Source organism: Pelodiscus sinensis, chromosome 19, assembly GCF_052426305.1.
Source record: "Pelodiscus sinensis isolate ZL-2025 chromosome 19, ASM5242630v1, whole genome shotgun sequence".
Taxonomy (NCBI): domain Eukaryota; kingdom Metazoa; phylum Chordata; order Testudines; family Trionychidae; genus Pelodiscus; species Pelodiscus sinensis.
In genome coordinates, this window is record NC_143070.1 from 27,659,343 (window position 1) to 27,682,039 (window position 22,697).

Consider the following 22,697-nt stretch of genomic DNA (forward strand, 5'->3'; position numbering starts at 1 on the left):
CCATCGTGGGTCTACACCGCAAGTGACAGATGACTACCGGTACTGCTTCTCAGCCAGTCAGTAACAGATTCTAACTTCCTTTTTTCAAGTCCTAAGGCAGCTCATTCCCATAGACTGGCCTGCAGCTCCTGTGATCTAAACCAGTGTTTCTCAACCCCCCCCCCTTTTTTAAAATAAAGTACCCCTTTGCCATTATATATATATATATATATACACATATACAATCAATAAATTATAAGTACCCCCAGTACCAACAGTTTTGAGACACACAATTTTTTTTCTGCCACTGCAAAACAGTTCTTTAATAACTTAATCCTAGCAGGACAGATGATGAAATGTTTGGTGTAAGAAGTACAAAATCAATAAAGCTCTGTAAAACTTAAAACCAAAATTCAGTTTTCTCCAAATTGCAGTTGTGTTGATGTACTCCCCCCCCCCTCCCCCCCGACTTCTCTCAAGTACTCCTAAGGGTACTCATACCACTGGATGAGAAACACTGATCTAACCCTCTCTGATTAACACCTTCCCTTATGTTAAAACCCCTCCTCTCACCAGTGAGGGCTGGGTTTCAGCATTTAGAGCCTCAGAGAAACATTTCTCACATCAGGTATCTGTAAAGACTTGATGTAAGTTGCCACAATACCAGAGCATTTACTTTTTACAGCATCTCTTGTACCATAAAGGTTTTAAAGAGCGATGTCACACATCTGCCAGGTAACAGTCAGTGAAATTAGCCTGCAATCAAAACCCGAAGTTGTTTCCCATCACACTGGACAGCCACTCTGTACCTTGTACTCCTGGGCAGCTTCCTGTAAGGGCACCACCATGTGAGCCTGGGATCTGTCACACACCACACAGATGGGAGTTTGATCCTCTTCACAGAACAGCTTTGGAGCCTCCTGGTGCTCCCCACACACCCCGTCCCATCTTGCTCTCTTTGCTGCCTGGAAACTCAGCGGCTTGGCTAGTTCCACCACGTTTGCCAGCTGCCGGTTGGGCCGGAGGGGTCCCTGCTGCTCAGTGTCTCTGCCCTGAGGGCTGAGGGGGGCCTGGCAGGAATTGTGCCCACACTCCAGAGTGACAGGGGCTGTGAAATCCTCCAGACAGACGGGACGCGGCGCTTCCTCCCGGACACTTTCCACGGGGCTCTCTGCAGCCATGGCTGCCTCTGGGCTGGGGACCGGGGCCGTGTCACTGTCCTGAGCTCAGCAGTGGGGGGAGGGGGCAGGTCTGAAGGGCGGGGGCCTGAGGCACCAGCACTGAGAATAGAAAACAAAATTAAAAACCCAAAAATCCCCCAAAGCTTCGCTCACCCCTTCCCCCGCCAGGGCCTCCCCTGGGCCCCTCAGCCCCCTGCCCCAGCCAGACCCCCCCCGTCTCTGCGCCCCTCATGCCAGGGCCCCCCTCACCCTGTGTTCAACCCCCCCCCCCGCACACTCTGCAGCCCCCCTCACAGCCCCTCTGTGCGCCCCCGGCCCGCCGGGAGTATCAGGGCGCGATCGCCCCGCCCCCATTGTCCCCGCGCGCCGCCCGACCGTTCCCCCGCGGCAGTTGGAGCCGTTGTCCCCAAAGCGCCAACACGCGCCGCGCGCAGCCAGGCTGGGGTCAGGAGCCCCCCCCGCAGCGATTTAACCGCCCGGCCCCAGCCGCGCCTCACCGCGTTCTGCTCCTCCGCACTGCCCGGAAGCGGAAGTAGCGGCGCGGTGAGTAACGGCCCTAACGGCCCCCTCAGAATTCACCCCTGAGGATGCAGCCCGGGACTCCTGCCTCCCGCGCGCGGCGGGGTGGGCGGGGCCTGAATAGGGGCAGGGAGGAACGGGGGGAGGGGGATCCGAGCGCAGCGGGTCAGTGATTCCGGTCCGGGGTCAGTCCCAGGGCTTAGTCCCGAGCCGCGCACCCAGCGCTCCACTCCCCCGCCCTTTGGAACCGCGCGCGGGCACGTGATCCGGAGAGTGAGGGCAGCAGCCTCAGTCGCGGCTACTGCGCATGCTCCGCCCGGCCTAAGGCTCGAACCCTGAGACCAGCTGCTGGGGCCGCTGCAGCCCAGGTGCGTGCGGGGCGGGGCCGCACTGACCGCGGGGGTAGAGCGGGGACCCAGCCGCGGTGCGTGCAAACCGGTCCGTGGGGCGGGTGTTTCGCGGGGGGACCGGCCGGGGCCTGGAGGATCCCTGCTCGGCATCTGCTCCCAGCGGCCTGGCTCGCGCTGGTAGGCGGGGGCCGGGAACCTACGGCCCCGCCCCGCCTGAACCTGAACCTTGAAGCTCAGGGAATCCTCCAATGCTGGGGAGCCTGCCCTGGCTTTCTAGGCACCCCTGCCGCTCCCTGGGCAATGTGGGGAGGTAGGGGCCACCTCACTGAGGGGATTTAAAATATTTTTTCCCTTCTCACTTGAATTCGCGTGTGCAGCCCTTGCCCCATCCTTGCCCCCCGCAAGTGGAGGGAAGATGGTGCATGAAATTACAGGGGAGGCAACATTTGTGCAGGAGCTAGATTGACCCGTAGCGGTGGGGAGATCCCACAACTGGCTTCAGGGCCAAGAGGGGGCCCAAGGACAAAATGGGGACAGGCAGCAGGGTTAAGAACAGGCCTTGCCAGGAAATAAAAAATACTCCAGTTGCAGGTGGGGGTGGGGGGGGGGGGGGAGTTTGCAGTGTTAGCAAAAATACAGAAGAGGGGACCGAAAATTTTCTTATGTCAGGGTGGGGAGTGGCAGGACCCACTTCCCAGGGCTGTGTGGGTGGCCAGTGCCTGGAGAGAAGGCGCCTCTTCCCTACCTGAGAGGTAGGCGCTGCCCAAGGGGGTGACATTCAGTGGCTGCAGTCTGCCTGGGAGAGCTGTTGTTTTGCCTCCTGCCCAGCACTCTAGCCTGGGATGTCTGCTCCCTAATTAAAGGGACAGGGCTCGATTTAAACCCGACTGCAGGGTCCTGGCTTTTTCTTAAAAATGGGTAAATTGTCCTGTAGTTCCTGTCTCCCTCCTCATCGGCGCTGGTGGGTCCTGCTGCTACCAGATCCCTGCTCCCCAGCCGCCCTTCCACCAGCAGGGAGTGGGGGGCCAGTGGCTGCTCCCCCAGCTGGTCCATCCCTGCAGCTTCTGCTGGGTGTACTGACCTAGAATGTTTCCCCTTCTCATGCCCCCTTGCACCTCCCGTCTGCTTACACTACATTGGTGACTGTGACAGCGTGTCAGGGTTCCCTCCGATCCTGTGCCCCCATAGCAGCAAGAACAGACTCCACCAGCCAGTAGAATAGAGAGGGTTTATTGCTTCTCCAGGATACAGCACAGCATAGATGTGATGTGGCTACAGGAATCAGGGCCAGGATAGCTCAAACCTCTTGGGTTAGGGGGTCCATCGCCCTCTCAGCCCCCAGATTAGCCTGTTCCCTTCCTGTTTCCCAGCCAGAAACTGCCTCGCTTGCAGACCCTGCCCCCCAGCCGGGTGTTCGTCTCCACATTCCTTCCTTTGTCTCTCCCCCCGGGAAGAGCCTTGTTATCTGCCCAGGCTGGGCCGAGGTATCTGGGCCAATCCATGTGTGCATGAATCAATGGGAATCTCATATCACAGCACAGGGGGACACCGGGTTACGGAGCAGACAGCACCCTCACTATGTCACAGCAACAGCTTCTCATATGGACCCACAGGGGGGAGACCCTTGGACAATTCTGCTGGCTGTGAACACTTGCACACACAAATACACACGCCATCAACTTCAGCCTGGGCCTGTCCACACAAAAAATCCGCCTTCTGGACACGACAGTACCAATCACTGACGGCCACATGAACACCAGCCTATACCAGATACCTACTGACCCCTCTTCTTACCTATATGTCTCCTGCTTCCATTCAGGACGCATCACATGATCCATTGTTTGCAACCTGGCCCTAAGATCTGATGGGCTCTGGTTCCATCCCACAGACAGACAATACCAGATTTTTACCAACCACCCTTAACACTGAAACACTCCCCTGGGGACTGGAGGAAACAACCTGGCAGAGCCAGATGAGCACCCAGAATTCACCTGTCCCAAGACAGGTCCAGCAAGGAAAATAACAGAAACCCATCCTCCAGCTCAAACCGCTTCTTGGCGCACCAGCCAATCTGCCTGGGACCAGGTCAGGGATCCATGTTGTCCAAGGAGTGAGAGCAGGGACAGGGAATGGCGCCTTCCTACTCTATAAATGTGCCAGCCCAAAGTAGCTCCCCCATCACTACTATGGAATCTGACTCTCATGGTGCTGCTCCTCCTCAGGCTCTGCTTTGTCTCCAGATGTACCCAGTTCTGTCTCAGCTGCCTCGTGCTGTCTGTCTGAGTCACTCCTGGGCCTTCTGCAGCAAAAGTTCCCAACTGGGCCTAACAGAGCATTTGGTGCTGATGGGTCTAGACAGCTGCCATCCCTTGGGGTCCTTTGCCAAGTGTTCAAACCTCTTTCCCAGTTCCTTCTCAGAAGGTAACAGTCCTCTACCCCAGGTAGGGCTTGAACCCACAATCCCTGGTTTAGGAGGCTAGGGCCACATTCATTGGGCCAGACAAGAAGGGAGCAGGAGGTACAGAAATTCTCTCTCCCAAAGGCTCTCCCCACTCCCCCCATTGGCTGGGCAGACAAGTCTGCAGTCCGTGGCAGGGAGGCAGCTGAGCAAGTCGCTGGCAGAGCTGAACCTGGGCTCGTAGCAGCACGGTCTGGTCAGCCACAGCCCAGGGAGAGCAGCTGGGGGAGCTCGGCTGAAGAGCTGGCTGTCCAACCGCCTTGGGGGGTGGCCCTGAGCCTGGGCTTCCTCAGAGCTACCCAGTCAGCAGCTGGTTACTTTTTCCCTCTGCTGCCTGGCCATTTGCATCCTCCCCCTCTTGTTATCCCCGCCCTGTCCTACCCCTTCATTCCCCATAGTGCCCTACTCGTCCATATTCCCCTGTGGGGTGCTGCCCCACAGAGATGTGATTCCATGTCCCAGGAGAAGGGTTTGTGTCCACCCTCCTTCCCAGATGGGGCTCAGAGGAGAGCACCAGGGTCAGCTCTAGGGATGTAATAGTCTAGTCAGTTTGCCAATTAACTGATAAGCAAAGGCTGATAGCTGAATGCTATAGACTACGCACATTCCCCGCCCCACACACACACACTTGCCAGTAAATTTGTTAGCAGGCTGGCCTGCAGTCTGGCTCAGTCCTGGCTTGAAATAGGTCTGGGACTACCCCTGTTACAGCTCTGCATTTAAAGTGTATTAGGAGGCAGGGGGCAGGTAGCCCAGCTCAGTTCCTCAAGAGAGGAATGAAGTGCAGACATACTCTCAGACCAGAGCACCTAGGACTCCTCTGCACGACTGTTCAAATGCTTTGCTGTTTGAATTCTGTGTGGCAGGTGATGTCAGATCTGGACACTGGGATTATTTACTGGTTTCCCCGGCCTGATATGCTCACAGCTGTGATGGCCGAGTGATTAAGGTATTGGATGAGAAATCGAATAAGGTTTCCCTGTGCAGGTTCAAATCCTGCTCACAGCAAGACCTGTGTTTTGGCCACCCCCCTAATACCCAAGCCCTGATACTCTCTCCCCACACTCTCCATCCCCAGTCAATCCCATTCTGCTCCTGTCAGAGAGATGCCTAGAATGGTGCCTCATGCTGAGGTCTCAGGTAAACTCTTGGGCTATGTCTAGACTGGTATGATTTTCCGCAAATGCTTTTAACGGAAAAGTTTTTCCATTAAAAGCATTTGCGGAAAAGAGCATCTAGATTGGCACGGATGCTTTTGCACAAAAGTGCTTTTGCGCAAAAGCATCCGTGGCCAATCTAGACGCGGTTTTGCGCAAAAAAGCCCCGATCGTCATTTTCGCCATTGGGGCGTTTTTGCGCAAAACGGTTCTCAGTTGTCTACACTGGCCCTCTTGCACAAAAGCATTTTCGCAATAGGGATTTTTTCCCTAGTGGGAGAGTCAGTGTATTTGCGCAAGAACACTGACGATCATACATTAGATTGTCAGTGTTCTTGCGCAAATTCAAGTGGCCAGTGTAGACAGCTGGAAAGTTTTTCCGCAAAAGCAGCCAGTCTAGACGCAGCCTTAGATTCTGCCCCTCCCCCAGCACCCCATGGCTCAGCCCTACCCTGGGGGTTGGGGTTGCGCTACTCCAGAGTGTGACAGAAGCTGGGTGAGAGGTCGGAGAGTCTGGGCCTGTCCCAAAGGTCCATGCATGCAGTGGGGAAATGCTGGGGATGTGACACAGCACATGGGCTCCCTGCCACCTTCCCAGTGTTGGGAGGGAAGGTCTACAGAAGTAGTGGGGGAGTGGTTGGGGGGCATGTCTTTGTTCCTTGCCCTTGCTCTGCCTCTTCCCGCTAAGGCTTAGCCAAAGAGTTGGTAATGAAATATTTTTCCAAGTTTAAGTTCAGCAGAAAAAGCCCTGTCGATCCCAGAGCTGCCGCCTCAGTGACACAGCCAGGCTCCCACTGGAGAGCAAACGTCCATGGGCACCAGTGATCCAAGCAGAGGGGAGAGGGTAGGAGGGGAACCGGGGAAAGCAGAAGGGGAAGCAGGTGCAGGAGGTTGGGAGAGAGGTTCCCAGCCCCCAACCTGCCCAGACCCACTCACTCTCACACTGGGCAGATTTCCTTCCCTGCCCCTTGCTCCCAGGACAGTCAAAGCAAGTTCCTGCCCTTACCAATCCCAATGTGACAGGGGCAGGGGGCGTCGCCCTCAGGGACAAGGTTGGGGAACCCCCCAGAGTGGTAGGTTTGGAACTTCTGCTCTTTTCTAGTGTCCATCTCAGAGACTCTGTCCCAGGGAAGGTGTGAAAGTGCCTGGTGGGTGACTCCCTGGTGAGAGGGGCCAGGCCTGTGTCGTAACCACACAACTAACGGTTTCGGAGCATGACCAGAGCCTGGAGGAACTGGGGTGTGAAATGGACCAAAGACCCTTGAGAAACCTCCGCAATCCTAGAACCATACAATCCTAGAACTGAAAGGACCCCGAGAGATCCTCAAGTCCAGTCCCCTGCCCTCATGACAGCACAAAGCACCATCTAGACCATCCCTGACAGGTGTCTGTCTAACTTGCTCTTAAATATATCCAGAGATGGAGATTCCACAACCTCCCTAGACAATTTATTCCAGTGTTTCACCACCTGGACAGGACATTTTTCCTAATGTCCAACCTAAACCTCCCTTGGTGCAGTTTAAGCCCATGGTTTCTTATGCTGTCATCAGAGGCCAAGAACTATTCTCCTCCTCCCCGTGACACCCCTCTGGACATGACAGGACCAAGACCCACGTCTACCTTTTCTTCCAGATGATCCCATCTTGCAGTACACGGGGCAGGGAAATGGCTGTGATGAAGCTGGCTCAGGTAGGGGATTGTGTGTGGGGAGAGGGGGGCAGGAAATATGCAGGGTGAGGCAGGGAGGGGGCACAGTGGGGTAAACCTGCTGGGTCTTGCTCAGCCTAGGGCCTGATGGTCTGAACAGGCCCATTGGGAGAGGGGTGAACGCTCTCCCATTTCTGAAAGAGGAAACTTCCCACGGACAGGGCTGGAAAAACTGACCAGTCTCCCCATTGGTCCATCAGTGGCTACTCTCCAGGATGTGCAGGGAGGGTGTCCCGAGCCTCTGTTTGCCAGATGCTGGGAGTGGGTGGATCACTGAGTGATTCTCTGTTCAATTCAGTCCCTCTGGGGCACCTGCATTGGCCACTGTGGGCAGACAGGACACTGGACTGGAGGGGCCTTTGGTCTGACCCAGCCTGGCTGTTCCTGTTGCTGTTTCTCACGCTGGAGACAAAGCTCACTAGCCAGTGGCTGCCATGAACTAGGAAGGGGCTGGGATTCCTGTCCCTGCTGCCTGTGCAGAGCTCTGCTCCCACCTCCGCCTGTGGCAGTCAGGGGGGTGACTGAGAAGACCCTGCCCTGTTCCATCTGCTGGGAGGCCCAAGGAGCTCTCCCCTCTCTCTCCCTGGAGCATCCTGGCCTCTCCGGACAGGGTGGGGTGGGATTCTGCTCCTTGGGCCCCCTCCATTGTGACAAGTGGGGCTGTGGCTGGGGTGTCAGGCACTGAGTAGGGGTCCCGTTTCAGGTGCCGGTGACCTTCGAGGAGGTGGCTGTGTATTTCACCGCGAGGCAGGGGGCGCTGCTGAGCCCCGCACAGAGAGCCCTCTATGAGGACGTCATGCAGAAGAACTATGAGATGGTGGCCTCGCTGGGTAAGGATTCCTGCACCCTCAGCTAGCAAAGCCCTGGAGCCGGCATTTCTGCATCGGGTCAGGTTCTTCCCTGGTCAGTTTGAGAGGGGAGTGGGGCCCAAAACCCTCGTGTGAGGGACACTTTTACAGCGAGCGTTTTGATGCCCTCACTCGGAGTTTTAATGATCTGTGGATTTCTAGGGGACTTGCTGACACACACACAGCTCGGTGGTTAAACTCCAAGCCTGTGGAACCCAGATCCCTCCACAGATGGAGCCAGTCCCAAGGTTGCAGGTGACCAGTGTGTGAAGGAGAAATAACGTTAGCAGGACAGTTCCCTGCTTCTGGCCCCTGGAAGCTGGGGAGATGGGAATGAATTAGCATGTCCCTTGGGTGTCTGGCTCCCCTGTTCCCCAAAAGGGGGTATGGCAATATCACCAAAGGGGGAGGAGTCACTGGCCCCTACATCCCACCCCCTCCATAGCCAGGCAGTTTATTGGTTCACAGGGATATAGCATAGAACAGACTTGTTTGCTCCTGGTTCGGGTGCTATCAGCACAGTCCATCTTGGGGAGGAGGGGGAAAAGAGCTAATGGCCCTGCCCCCCACCTCTGCTCCTAAGCCAGCGAGACTCACTTCCACCCTGCACAGCTCCTCCCTGGCTGCAGCCAGCCCCATATCAAACCTTTATCCACCTTCTCAGGGAAAAGGTGTCCCCTGGTCACATACCCCTCTCAGGCTCAGAGTATTGTGAGCCTGGGCTATTGTGAATGTCCTGGCCTGGGTATCCTCCCTCAGTGAGTCACCCCCAAATTCCCATCCCCATCTAGATAGTAGTGCAGTGCCAAGGGAAACTGAGGCACACACATGGGGTTACTACAGGACAGTAGAAATCACATGCAATGTAACAAAGCAAACAGAGTGAATACAATCCCGACTTCATCACATCCCCCAGTCCTTTCCTTCCCAGAAGTCTGCTGCTCTCAAGTCCTGGTCCCATGTAGGATCAGAATGGGCTCATGGAATGTTCCATGTGACACACACTCTGCCTAGACTCCATGTGCCTTCACCTTGCCTGATTTCACCCCTGTGCAGGATTCTCCATTTCCAAACCTGACCTGATCGCCCGGCTGGAACGAGGGGAAGAGCCGTGGGTCCCAGATCTCCAGCCCACCAAAGAAATGGTGATCCTGAGAGATACCTGCACAGGTGAGAAGTCAGGGAAACTGACACACAAACATTCCAGAAATGCAGGAAAAATCTGGCGCTTCCAAAAATGAGCATTGGTTGAGAGCCCTTCACTTCCACTCCATGGGTGTGTCTAGACTACATGCCTCCTTCGACGGAGGCATGTAGATTAGCCAGATCGGAAGAGGGAAATGAAGCCGCGATTAAAATAATCGCGGCTTCATTTAAATTTAAATGGCTGCCCCGATCTGCCGATCAGCTGTTTGTCGGCAGATCGGGGCAGTCTGGGCGCGATGCGCCGACAAAGAAGCCTTTCTTCATCGGCACAGGTAAGCCTCGTTTTCACAGAAAGGCTTCTTTGTCGGCGCATCGCGTCCAGACTGCCCCGATCTGCCGACAAACAGCTGATCGGCAGATCGGGGCAGCCATTTAAATTTAAATGAAGCCGCGATTATTTTAATCGCGGCTTCATTTCCCTCTTCCGATCTGGCTAATCTACATGCCTCCGTCGAAGGAGGCATGTAGTCTAGACACACCCCATGTGTCTCAGTTAGGGCTGCAGGTATCATCCTGCCAAATGCCTGTCTCAGCTCCCCAGCCATCCTATTATGTGTCAGGAGTTTCCTCCCTATGATTCCTTCCCTGGGAGTGTTTGGGTAGGATGTGGACCCACACAGAATGTCTCAGTCTCCCAAACTATTATTGTGCTGTGCTGTCTGGCTTATAGATGTGAAGGGCTAGTTGACTAGTTGATAAGCAAATGCTTATTGGATAGTCGACAGGCTAGTCAGCTAGTTGCTTCCCTCACCGCTTTCTGCCTCTATCACAAAGAGACAGCAAGGTGGGGAGCGTGGGGGTACCTCAAAGCAGCAGTGCCACTTATAGTCTGAGGCCAGACCCCAGGCTCCATGCAGCGCTGCTGCTTTGAAATGTCGCCTGCAGCCCGGAGCCCGCTGGGGTGTCTCCAGTATGCACTTGGTATTTCAAAGTAGCAGTACTTGGTGGAGCGGGACTACTCAGTATGCAGCCCATGGGCCACATGCAGCCCATGGACTGTTTGTGGCCCACAGCGTGATTTGGGTTTACGTGGGGCTCAGCACATGGCCCGCGGGTGGGATCCTTTGCCTCCACTGGGAACACTCCACAACAGCAAGTCAGTATAATGGTCTTTTGTTGATATGCGTTTTAGTAGTTAAATTCCTGGACTGTCATCCCCATTAAAAGTGCTGTCATATGGTGGAAATCGGGTGACTATTGGATTTTTATTACTATCTGTAGAACTGATTTAAATGGGGCCTACGTGTTGTATAGTCTTGCCTTAATTTTGGCATCAATACCTGTCAATGTGAAAGAAGCTATTTGCATATATTTGAATATATATTTGCACTTATATGCAACCACACTTAAGTTGCAGCCCTCAGTATGTGCTGTGAGTATCATTGTGGCCCCTGGGGCTTCTGCAGTTGAGTAGCCCTAGTGTGGAGCCTAGGATCAGCGGGGCTTCCTCCTCAATTCCCAGGCTCTGAGCAGCACTGCTGCTTTGAAACGCTGCAGGGAGCCCGGCCTCAGGCTCTTCATGGTGTTTCAAAGTGGTAGCACAGCACAGCGCCTCAGGTCAGTGGGGGAATCCCCAGCTGACCCCGGGCTCTACATGGCGCTTTCACCTTTGAAGTGTAGCAATAACCCTAGGGCTGCTGCCACATTACAAAGGCGGAGGCGCCATATCAACTAATCGAATAGTCGATGCAAAATGCAGTGACTATTCGATTAGTCAATACTTAAAATCCTTATTATATCTTTGTCATTCTCCTCTTAGTCCCTTCTTCCCAGTACGGTCAGTGACTCCTGCCTGGATTCTCTCTCTCCCAGCAAGTGCTAGAACACTGAGGGAGAACAAGGAGGAGAATCAACAGCAGGAATGGCCTGGCACAGTAGAATCACAGGGAACATTTGTGGAATAAGCTGAAAGGGATTTTTCCCAGTATGTAGAACAGGGGAAAGCCTGGGAGATCAACACAGGGAAGAGAGGCAGCTGAAGCACAATTCGAGCAGGAAAGTGGAGGAACCCGTTAAATGCGGTCTTAGGGGCAGGCGGTGATTTTTTTTTTGTTTTTTTGCTTGACAGTCTCTTCCCCCTTCCCCCCTTTTTTTCGGTTGACCAGTTTCCCCCCCGCCTCCCCACAGATTTTTTTTTTAAATGGGTTTCATGGCCAAATAAAATTGGGAAACACTGGACTAGACTATCAAATCTCTAGTCAATGGAAGTTCACAGGCAGGAACGGCAGATACCGGAGTTATGGGGCTGGATGCAGCTGTTAGTGCCTGCAGGGTCCCCTTTTGCCAACGTGCTGAGTCCCTTGAAGGAGGGTGCAGTCTCAGATTCCTTTCCTGCCTCTGGTAGATTCTGTGCAGCTCAAAGGGGCACCAAATGGCAGGCCCAACTGGCCAAAAGAGGGAGGCTGGGAAACCACACAAAGGCTGCTGCTGGCTGAGTAGAATGAAGGCTGCAGAGAGGGAGCTGAGGTGCAGGAACACCCACAAGCACCAGAGAAGCAGCACAGCCTGTCTCTACCCTGGTTGGCCACAGGAACAGCACGGCATGCCCTGGCCGGCTGCGGGAGCAACAGCTGTTGTGGGCAGTTGGCAGGGCCCAGCCTGGCAGAGGCAGTCGGGGTCAGATGTGTGGAGCATAGGCAGGGCTTGAAGCAACCAGCTAAGGGTTCACTTTCCTGCTCAGGCAACTTCCTCTGTCACTTTCTGGCCCAAGTAGAGCATCTGAGCCAAAGAGCAGGGGAAGCTCAGTCCCACAGCCAGTAGCTTTGTGGACAGAGCCCTTGGGGAGCTAGAGCTCTGCTGGGTCCTTTCTCTCCAAGTCCTAGTGACCTGCCACATGGCAGCTGCAATCTGAGCCCTGCCTGGGGACCTTGGTGTCAGACCTGCCAGCCCTCCCTGAACCTCCCCTTCTGAGCAGTGTGTTCCTGCCCTACCCTGCGGTGGGGGCTGTGGAGCAGGCTACGAGGGAGACTAAGTTGTACTCTAGAGAGCGCAGCTGAGTGCTTAGCTCCCTTGGGGAATCAGCTGAGGCATTCCCGAGGCAGGGGGGGATGCATCTTTACTGCAGGTGAGTGTATCCTGGGATCCTGTACCAGCAGAGCCCAGTCCCTGCAAGGTGGGGAAGGAGCCTCATTGCGTCGGCAACTCAGATTCTGACTCTGGAATCAGTAATGGCACAGACCTTAAAGAACAAGATCAGCTCTTTTAATTGCTCCCCAAACAGGATTTCCAGTCTCCAAAGCTCATGTGATCTCCTGGGAGGAGCAGGGGGAGGAGCTGTGGATCCCAGATCTCCAGGGCTGTGAGAATGAAGAGATCAGTGACACCCACACAGGTGAGCAATCAGCTAAACTGACTCAAACTAATTTCAGTGTCCTCCTAGCAGATGTCACTTGCATATTTTCATCAAGTCTGACTGACCCTTCTGTCTGTCTTCAACTCCAGTCAGAGGGTGCTGGGCGGGGGAAAGGTTATGGTGAAGGAGAATGAACTCATCTCATGGTTATTCAGTCTTTCCAGACATTCCTTGGGCATGCTCCCACTTTTCTATTTCTATTTTAGAGTTTTCTTTCACCTCAGCACAGGGAATAACTCCTGTCTGGATTCTGTGTCCCAGCAGGTGATGAGATGCTGAGTGAGAGCCACAAAAAGAGTCTTCAGCAGGAAGGACTGGAGCGAATGGCTCCATGCAGAATGTTGTTGAGAAAATCTCAAGGGCATGTTTCTCAGAGTCCTGAGGAAGGAGACTTCTGTGAGAGCCAGCGTAACCCACAAAAGCAACAGGGAAACCATCCAGGAGAGGGACGTGGTAAATCCAGGAACAGAAGCAGAGGGGTGAAAACAAACACAGAAACTGTCCATCAGAAAATCCCCCATCAACAGTCACCCTGCGCTTGCAGTGACTGTGCAACTCTTAGTAAAAGTGGAAGAGCCCACACAGGAGAGAAACCCTTCAGGTGCTCTGACTGTGGGAAAAGCTTCAGTCAGAGGTCATACCTTGTTATCCATAGGAGAATACACACAGGAGAGAAACCCTTCAGCTGCTCTGACTGCGGGAAAAACTTCAGTCAGAGGTCACACCTTGTTAGACATCTGAGAACACACACAGGAAAGAAACCCTTCAGCTGCTCTGACTGTGGGAAAAGCTTTACTGCGAGTTCAAGCCTCATTGCACATAGGAGAAGCCACACAGGAGAGAAACCCTTCAGCTGCTCTAACTGTGGGAAATGCTTCAGTCACAAGTCACACCTTGTTAGCCATAGGAGAACCCACACAGGAGAGAAACCCTTCAGCTGCTCTGACTGTGGGAAATGCTTCAGTCACAGGTCACAGATTGTTCGACATAGGAGAACCCACACAGGAGAGAAACCCTTCAGCTGCTCTGACTGTGGGAAATGCTTCAGTCGGAGGTCACACCTTGTTAGACATTGGAGAACCCACACAGGAAAGAGACCCTTCAGGTGCTCTGACTGTAGGAAAAGCTTCAGTGAGAGTTCAAGCCTTGTTGCACATAGGAGAACCCACATGGGAGAAACCGAGGTGGGCAAAAGCCTCTCAATGGGCAGAATCCAGCCTTCTTAGGGCTTTGATCCTAACCGGGAGGCAGTGCTACACCCTGCCTCCTAATTGGCATGTGCTGTGAGGGAAGCAGCTCAGCCCCACTCCTCTTCCTGCCATGCAGCCACTGGAGAGGAGGCAGCACTGGGGTAGAGGCTGCACAGCACGGACTGGCTGGAGGCATCGCTGTCACTGCATCTCTGGCTTCCCATGCTGGCTCATGGCCACAGCCATAGAATCTTGTGATGCTGGGGCTATGTGGCCATGGCAGGGGTGCCTCTTGGGCCAGTTGTGGTCCGTGTGGCTGTGGCAATGGCACCTCCAGCCATGGGCCATGTGGCTGCAGCAGCGAAGCATCTGAGGCTGATTCACAGCTGTGTGGCAGCGGCAGTGGTGCCTCTGGATCCAGTCCTGGACTACATGGCTGTCACAGCAGCAGAACCTCTCTCCAGGGTTTCTAGGACAGTGTGGCTGCAGATGTTGTTGCAAGGGGACATGAAGCCAGGTCATGTTACTCCTCATCCCCAGCCCCTCCATCTCCTCATGTCCCCTTCCTCCCAGCTCCCCCAGCTTGCTCTGACACTTTCTTATTCTTGCACCCTCTCTCCTTACCACATGCTGCCCCTTCTCTTGTTCCTGCTCCCTCAACCTGGCCAGACACCCTACTCCCAGCCTGCTTCTCTGCACCCCACCTCCCTTCCAGATCCTGCACCTCATCCCTATCCTGCTTGCTGGCAGCCCTGCCTCACAGACTGTAACCTTAATTTTTGTCCCTACCCAAGAGCCTAAGGAGGTCCCTAAGATCCACTAACTCCAGAACACCAGAAAAGGAAATCTGGTCTATCGGAAGTCCTTAACCTCAGTCCTTCCCCCTTTGCTTCCCTTCATCTGATGAGGCTGGGGCAGCAAAGGATTGGGGTTTCTCAGTTGGGGCCACACCAGGGACGGTTGGAGGAGGTTTTTTGCATCTCACTTTTTTGGTCCCCAACCTTTTTTGTGGGTCAGTAAACCCTGACCCAAAAATGGTTCTCCACTCCTGCCTTAAATAAAGAAAACATTGAAACATTTTGTGTTGGGCATAATGTTTTACTTTATTTAAAATGAAGTTTGACAAAGTAACAGGAGAGAATCAAAATGCTTAATCTGTTTTATAATGTAAATTCAACTGATCTCCACAGCAGCAGCACTAGCAAAGTGGCTCAGGTGTAATTATATAATTAACAGTGAGTGCCCATTAGCAACTGGTAGTCCATGGAAAGGTTTGCATCCATCCTGGTGGTCCACAGTGCATACAGTGCAAAGAGCTCCTCCCCCTCTCCCAGGAGAGTGGCACAGCCCAGGGCAGGAGGCTTAAATCTTTGCACACCCCTTGGGATCGGTTGTTGACCCCTGTTGTAGTTCTTCTAAACAACTGGATGAGCAATCCCTAGGCAGGACTGTGGTCTGTAGCTCATTGGATGTCACTTTATTTTGATCAGTCAGGATGTGACTGCTCCACCTACAAGTTGTCTCCAAGATGTGGCCCACCAGCTTTCTGCCCTAATGAGACTGGTTTTTGGAGAGTGCAAGTAGGTAAGGAAGGGGCCACTGGAGGCACTTAGCCCCCTGGCTGGCTTTGCTTGTGAAAGGGAAAGTGGAGATTCCGCTATCACTGGAGAATGTGGGTATCAGTCCCACTGCCTCTCATATGCTAAGCAAGTGCTCTGCTACTTGAGCTTATTCCCCTACCTGTGAGCTGTTCTCCTTCCACCCCCCCACCTTGTTCCAAGCCCACAATGTCCCTGCAGCTGCCCGAGACTACTTTCTGAAAGGGCCACTCATGTGGCTGTTTCCTGTGGGTCGGGTGCCTCCGCTGGCTGCCAATGGGGGAAGAGAACAGTCAGTGAGACGTGGCTGGCAAGAGGGACGGTTTTCCTGCTGCTGTAACTGAGGGGGAATTGTCCCTCCTCCAAACAGGCAGCCCCATGTACAGACTCCTGAGCCCCTGCTGGGGCGGGGTCATTAAGCAGCTGCGGGGCTAGGCTGCCACACAGCTTAAAGGGAAACTCAGCTCTGGCTTGGGAGTAAGGGGCCCTGTGGGGCTGGGAGAGACTGTTATGCTTAAAGAAAGCACATGAGATATTTTATAGGGGAAAAGGCAGTATACCGCATTTATTGAGAATACAACAGTAGCATATGCTTTTCAGCCCCACACGCGCACACGCGCACACACACAGAGTCCTGCCAGACAATGTTGTAGTTACTAGTCCAGAGTCTGAATCAATCTAGTGGCCAGTCAGATTGATCGCAGAGGGGAGCTGGGCTCTGTTGGTCGTGATCCGATGCTCCTGGAGTTGGTGACAAGACAAACTTAAAGTTCCATGACAAGCACCCTGTTTTTATAACCCTTTCCTCTGTTGAAGTCCATGGATTTTGCTGTGTCACTCTGTCCAGTGTGTTATTTTTTGACATTATGATTCCAAACATCTCTGAGAGTTATCCTCTCCTGGATTTCATCGGCTGTTTTCAGGGATGCCAACCTTCACCTTTAAAGTAATCAATTTGCCCCTCCTTAACCATGGATGCATGCATGATGGCTCGTTTGATGCGGTCCGTCTGTCTTCACCCGCATTACCCGTTCCTTAGCCATCTGGCTCTCACGATGGCCTTCACACCTCAGCTCTTCCTGGCCCACACACTTCTCATTCACACACAAACAGCCCTGCTTGTATGGAGACCTTCAAAGTTGAATATAAACAACAGTGTTTTATATTGAGCAACAGCAAAAGGCATTGTAAATTAGACCCTAATGAAAACAATTCACATTGAGACTGGAGCCTTCTGCGTTCCTCTAATCTCATTAACATGGACACAAGACAAGATTCTGTCTCTCACTAAACCTTAGAACAAAGAAATAGACATTTAAGCAAAGGCCTAAAACTCTATCCCTACCTTAACATAAGTCACACAGTGCTACATTATTACAAATACAAATATAAATCTCTTACTCCAACTAGACCCAGGCAGGTGGCAGGGGCTGCAATGCAGGAGTGAGGGCACCACGGGGCCAGGCTAGCAGGGGCTGCACAACAGGAGTCAGGGGCAGCATGGAGCTGGGAGGTGCCTGGGCATGGAGCAGGGTGCTGCAGGTGGGGAGTGAGGGCACCAGAAGGCTGAGCTGGCAGGGAAGCAAGTAGCACCAGGAGTCTTCCCAACAGGGTCTAGCCACCCAATTTCCTCCCCACAGTACTGGGCCCCTGACCACTTCAGCCACCAGGTCAGCCCAGGAGCTCAGGCAGGAATGGGGGGAGTAAGCGAGTCAAACAGTAGCAGGGAACTGTCTTGCCTTCCTGGACAGTGCATAGCAACAGCCTGTGTGTGGGGGCAGGGTTGCCAAGCACCGTGGACAGAGATTTACAGGCCACAAAGGTTAACTTATAACAGCTAAAGTAGCTCAGCTGAGTGAGCATTAGGCTTCCCTGACTGAGAATCAAACCCAGACCACAGCAGCAAGAGTGCCAAATCCTAGCCTCTAGACCACCAAGGAGACAAAGTTTTTTTATGCTATATAGAGCATCCACACTACAGACAAGTCTCAAGATCAGGCTGAGGCAAGCTCCCCTAATGTGGATGAGCTATTTAGAGCCCCAGGAAGTAGTGGGGACCAATTACTTTCAATGGCCCTGGGGAGGAGCTATTTTGAAATAGCAGCAGTAGAGTGACCACACAACTCCTACTTCAACGTAGCTATTTCAGAAGAGGCGGTATCCCTCGTCCAATGGGGTTTACAGAAATTGGAATAAGCCATCCAGTATTTCAAATGTATTTCGAAACAACAGAATTGCTGGGTAGATGCTTGCATTGTTATTTTGAAATAACGCTGCTGTGTAGACGCACCCACACTGCTTGGTGCTTCCAGGGAAGGACCTCACTGCTCGAGCCGCCTAGGCAGGTTCTGGCCACAGAGACACATCCCAAAGCAGGACAGATGCTCAGACTGACACTGAGTGTTGCTCAGCACTGGGGTGAGACAGGGAAGGACAAAAGGGTCGAACAGCACCTGCAGCCTTTCAGAACAGCCCCTGGCCCCACCCCCAAGTACCAGCCCTTCCCTCTTCCCTTGCTAGTCTCCGCTGGGCACTGTCTGGACTCAGGCCTCCCCGGTGCCAGCCAAAGGGCTCTGGAGAAGACATGGCAGCTCCGTGGCAGAGTCCTGAGACCCTGGCTGGACAGGGCTCATTCAGGAGCTATGGGGCTGGGCTGCAGGATGGGGAAAGCACTGTGGGCTGGCAGTAGATGGAGTTGTAGTTCGCATGGCAGCTGTCCAAGCAGTTAGGCTTGGATTATGGATGTTCTTTTCTGCTTTCCTCTCTCTGTTCACTGCCTCACCCCTTTCCCGTCCCCTGGTCCTGCCCGGCTCTGGCTCCCTCCCAGCTGTCTGGCTGCCTCCCACATGGGCTGAGCTCAGGGGCCGGGTGGGTGACCTCTAAACCAGTGCTTCTCATTAGTCTGCTCCATCTCTCAGTGAATCCCAAGGAGCCAAGCGATTGTGTCCTCGAGTGGCATTCTCTGCTAGCGAATCAGCTTTGTGGGGAGGATCATGGAGGCGGGGCAAAGAGCTCTCTTGTTAGGTCAGCAAGGAAGCAGCCAATGCCTCACCCCCAGGGAGCTGGATAGAGACCACATAGAGGAAACCGCTGCCTCTCCCCTGTGTAACTGGCACTTTCCCGTGGGGCAGCTCTGCCAGCTTGGAGCCTGTCTTCACTGCTTCTGTCACTGCCAGGCAATGGGAGGCTCAGTCCCAGCAGCTTTCTGCCCCAGCATGGCTGGCTTTTGGGGAGACAAACTAGGAACAGGGAGGAAGCTACTGGAGGTCCGTAGCCCCAGCTGGCTCTGCCTGTAAAAGGAGAGAGGAGATTTCCCCCTACCACTGGAAAATGTGGGTTTTGATCCCACTACCTCTCACATGCTAAGCAAGCACTGTACCACTTGAACTAATTCCCCTGCTATAGTATTAATGAATGGAGATGCCTTATCTCCTAGAGCGGACCTTGCAAGGTCATCAAGTCTAGTCTGCTGCTTTCATAGCAGGACCAAGTACCATCCCTGATCCCTAAACATCCTCCTCAAGAATTGAGCTCACAACCCTGGGTTTACCAGGCCAATACTCAAACCACTGAGCTATCCCTCCCCCAAGCAAGGCAGATTCTTTCCTACTCCACATGGACATCTGTCTTCTAGGTCAGTTAGTTGTGAGAAAGGAGAAGGCTCCAACGAGGCTCCTTCTCACATTCAGGCTTGTGACCCTCATTCTGTCTCTTGCCTCAAGGGCACCTCTCAGGAAGGAGACTCCCTGCAGCAAGGTTGCTGAGGTTTCCTCTGCCCTGTAGCCTGTCCCACCTGGCCAATGTCATGGACTCTCTGTGAGGTCAGCACTTCCCAACCTCCCTTAGCCAATAAGATGAGGGGCTGCAAAACACCTTTGTGATGTCACTGCCACACCCAACCCTGCCCTCCAGCGCTAATGTCCTGCCCCAGGCAGCCCCTTTGCATGGCTGAGCTGCTCCCAGGGGTGAAAGTGACACATTTCTTACAGGGCCTGTTCTATTGGGCACCACCCCTTGGGCGGGCGGAGGTTCAAGGCAGGAAGTTGGGGGAGGGGTTGTGATAGGACAGTACCTGTAAGAAAATGTGGATTGGAGTCTGGGATGCTCAGGGCAGGGATTTGGAGAGTGTGTGAATGTGGTGGGGGGGCCTCAGGGCAGGTGTGAGTATATAGGTTACAGAACTCAGGGCACAGGATTAGGGATGGGGGGTTTCTTGGGGATGGAATTGTGTTGAGGGGATCACTGGGACTAGAATCCCAGCTCCCTCTGCTCTGGGCTCCCTGAGGCCCTTTAACACACAAGGGCTTTCTCTGCAGTGCACTGAGGCGATGAATCCCTGAGCCAGTGACACGAAATAGCCGTAGTGTGGATGCACCACTGAAGCTATTTCAAATACATTCCTCCCCAGAGCCACTGAAAATTGTTACTGCTCAGTGCTTCCTGGGTCTCCAAATCAACACAGACCACGTCCCCAGTAGATTTCTGTCAGAGGGGCCACTGACAGTCAAGAGAACTGAGGGGTTTTCTGATAGCAGCAAACCTCTTTCTATGAGGAAGAAGCAGAAAAGGGGTGTGTGGACACGGAAGAGGGAGATCTTTGGAAAGAAAAGGCCTTCAGGAAATAACACAGGTGCCCTAGTGGCCACTCCAACCACAGTAATCACAACTGAAATTCAAGACAGCGTCCATCAACGTGGACATTATCTTTCCAAAAAGCTTTTGGAAATCACTTTTCGGAGATCCCGTTTTCAACGCACTTTTGCTGTGTAGACGTTCTCTCTCAAAATAAGCTTTTCCAGAGGATCTCTTCCAGAGGCTGTATATTTGCTCCACCCCCATATTCACTGGCTTGTGTGTGAGCACACAGCCCCCTCACACAGAGACTCATGGGCCCTGGTGACCAGCCCTCTGTGTCTTTCCTTGTTCCTAGACTCAAGGGGTTGCCTGTTCTGTAGGAGCAGATGCTAAAAGTCACTCTAGTGCAATTTGAACCTACAACCTATACCTGACTGGCCTGGCACCCACTGAGCACTGCAGCTTAGAAATCTGACAGGCTTTTCCTTCTGCCAAAGAACCCCACCTGCTAGGTGAGCCCACATCTCCTCTCTGTGTCTGACAGAGGAGGGGTCACGAGTCCCTTAGCCTCCTGGCTGGCTCTGCCTGCGAAAAAAAGGAAGAAGCGCCTGGAGAATAAGGTTATGGATCCCACATGCAAAGTGAGCACTCCCCTGTGATTAGACATTTATTCTAGGCCACCCATCTCACTCCAGAGTCCACAGCATCCCTGCAGCTGCCCCCAGCTCTCCTCTGAAAGGGCCACTAGTGACTCAATTTGCTGTGGGCTGGTTCATTCAGCCACTTAGTATTTGGCACTAGTAGCATTAACTTGTTGGGTTCAATTCCCTTGGTGAGTTGGTGTATCTAAGTCTTAGTGGTCTGATCTTCAGTCTAATGCTCTTCCAACTGAGCTACTTTGGCTGCTACAAGCAGGCCTAACAGGCCTCTCTGGAAGAGGAGGGGGCTAATCAGATTAAGATGATTTGTCAGTGCCAAGCTGTGGCTGAAAAGCCTGACATGACCAAACACAAGAATAACTGGACATTAGCAGAGAGATCCCTGCTACTTGTTCCAAAGACAGGGAGCAAACCAGGGACTTTCAGACCTTCCATCTAGCACTCTCCAAACTGAGCTACTTTGACAGCTGCCAGCTTCACTGGCCTGTAATTCTGTCTGGGATGTTTGGCAGCTGTACTGCACAAAATGCACATCGTCATACACTGTCCGGGAAGGCGAGACTGGCCTTTCTACAGTGCCTCTCCCCCACAGCCCAGAGCCAAAGTTCCCTCTAAGCCAGGCCTGGGCAATATAGGCCGGTGGGCTGGATCCAGCCCATCAAGACATGGCTTGCCCCACCCCCGCACACCGCTGAGAACAGGGACTGCTGGGCCATTAGTGTCCCTGCTCCCAGCACAATCCCATTGGCTGGTTTCTGGCCATGTGAAGCACCATCCTCCCTCCACTCAGGCTCTTATTCACCAAACCAGATGGCCCCTGCAGCTTGTGCAGGGGCAGGAAAGTAGCTGCCTGAGAAATGTGCTGGGCTGCTGGCCGGGAGTGAGCCAGGTAATTTTCCCAGTCAGAGCCTGCCTCTGGCACCCCAGCCCCTCCCTTCCCTCAACCCACTGGTACCCCACATAACCAAACCCTCTTCCCCCTTCTTGAACCCACACCCCTCCCAGATCCTGCACCCCAATCTCCCACCCCAAGGCAGAACCCAAACCCCTACAACTGTTCCTGCACCCCAGTCCTCTGCCCCAAGCTCTTGTCTGCACCAACCTGCATCCCAGACCCCCACCTCCTCAGTTAATAGCATGGGAAAGTGCAGCCCTGGGAGCGGTTCCCCATCAAAAGTCATTGCCCACCCCTGCTCTAAGCTGTGCAGAAGTCCAGCCCCACAACTGCTTAATGATCCCTGCCCAGCCAGGGGCTCAGGACTCTGCCCAAGGAGCTGCCATGTCTTCTCCAGAGCCCTTAGGCTGGCACCGGAGAGGCCTGAGTCTGACAGTGCCCAGCTGAGACCACAGAGAGTGGAGGAAAGGGATGGTACATGGGGGTGGGGCTGGGGGCTGTTCTGAAAGGCTGCAGTGAGAGCTGAGTGAAGGGGGAGACAGGACCAGGGGGAAAAGGCTCCATGACTGTGTGAGAAGGAGGCTCTGCCCTGGCCAGTGGGGAATCGTTGCCTCTCCGAGGGGCCCAGGCCTGGTGGGTCATTTCCCCAGGTTACTGAGTGGGGGCTGGAGCCAGTTCTGGGTTGTCACCCTCAACATCCAAACTGAACCAATGGATCTTGTGCCCACCTGACTGTGCGCTTGGCTAGTGCTGTGTGTGCCACAGAGCTTCCTGCAGTGCTGCCCACATGGGAGAGGGGAGGGGCAGTTTGAGTCACCCAGATCTGCCCCTTCTGAAGGGCTTGTGAAAATGTGGGAAGTGGGCCCTGAGTTAATCTCCTGGGTCACAGCTGCTTTAACAATGACATAATATGAATGAGCAGGTAGTTGTCAGGTGAGAAGGAAAGCTGGTTTCCCAGACTGGGAATTGAACCCAGGTCTCAGCAGTGAAAGTGCTGAATCCTAACCACTAGACCATCAGGGA

At 53.8% G+C, this 22,697-nt stretch overlaps 1 protein-coding gene, 1 long non-coding RNA gene and 1 other non-coding gene across 5 annotated transcripts; 1 reads left to right on the forward strand and 2 right to left on the reverse strand.

Annotated features, from left to right (window-relative positions):
* Positions 1-433: 433 nt before the first annotated feature.
* On the reverse strand, positions 434-1,794 carry LOC149522613 (uncharacterized). Its single transcript, XR_016347385.1, has 2 exons — positions 1,658-1,794; positions 434-1,259 (listed from the first exon to the last, which is right to left on the reverse strand). It is a non-coding gene; the product is annotated as an uncharacterized LOC149522613 (long non-coding RNA).
* Positions 1,795-1,918: 124 nt separating this feature from the next.
* LOC149522614 (uncharacterized) lies at positions 1,919-15,026 on the forward strand. 3 transcript variants are annotated; one of them, XM_089771148.1, is made up of 7 exons: positions 1,919-2,047; positions 5,354-5,436; positions 7,277-7,333; positions 8,055-8,181; positions 9,256-9,369; positions 12,626-12,736; positions 13,019-15,026. In XM_089771148.1, the coding sequence occupies exons 3-7, from the start codon at positions 7,277-7,279 to the stop codon at positions 13,981-13,983; spliced, it is 1,374 nt and encodes a 457-aa protein (XP_089627274.1). In that variant the 5' UTR covers positions 1,919-2,047; positions 5,354-5,436; the 3' UTR covers positions 13,984-15,026. The 3 variants fall into 3 exon arrangements, with proteins under 3 accessions (XP_089627274.1, XP_089627276.1, XP_089627275.1); XM_089771150.1 differs by having other exon boundaries at positions 13,022-15,026; XM_089771149.1 differs by lacking the exon at positions 5,354-5,436 and having other exon boundaries at positions 1,962-2,047.
* Positions 15,027-22,625: 7,599 nt separating this feature from the next.
* Positions 22,626-22,697, reverse strand: TRNAE-UUC (transfer RNA glutamic acid (anticodon UUC)). Its single transcript has one exon. It is a non-coding gene; the product is annotated as a tRNA-Glu (tRNA).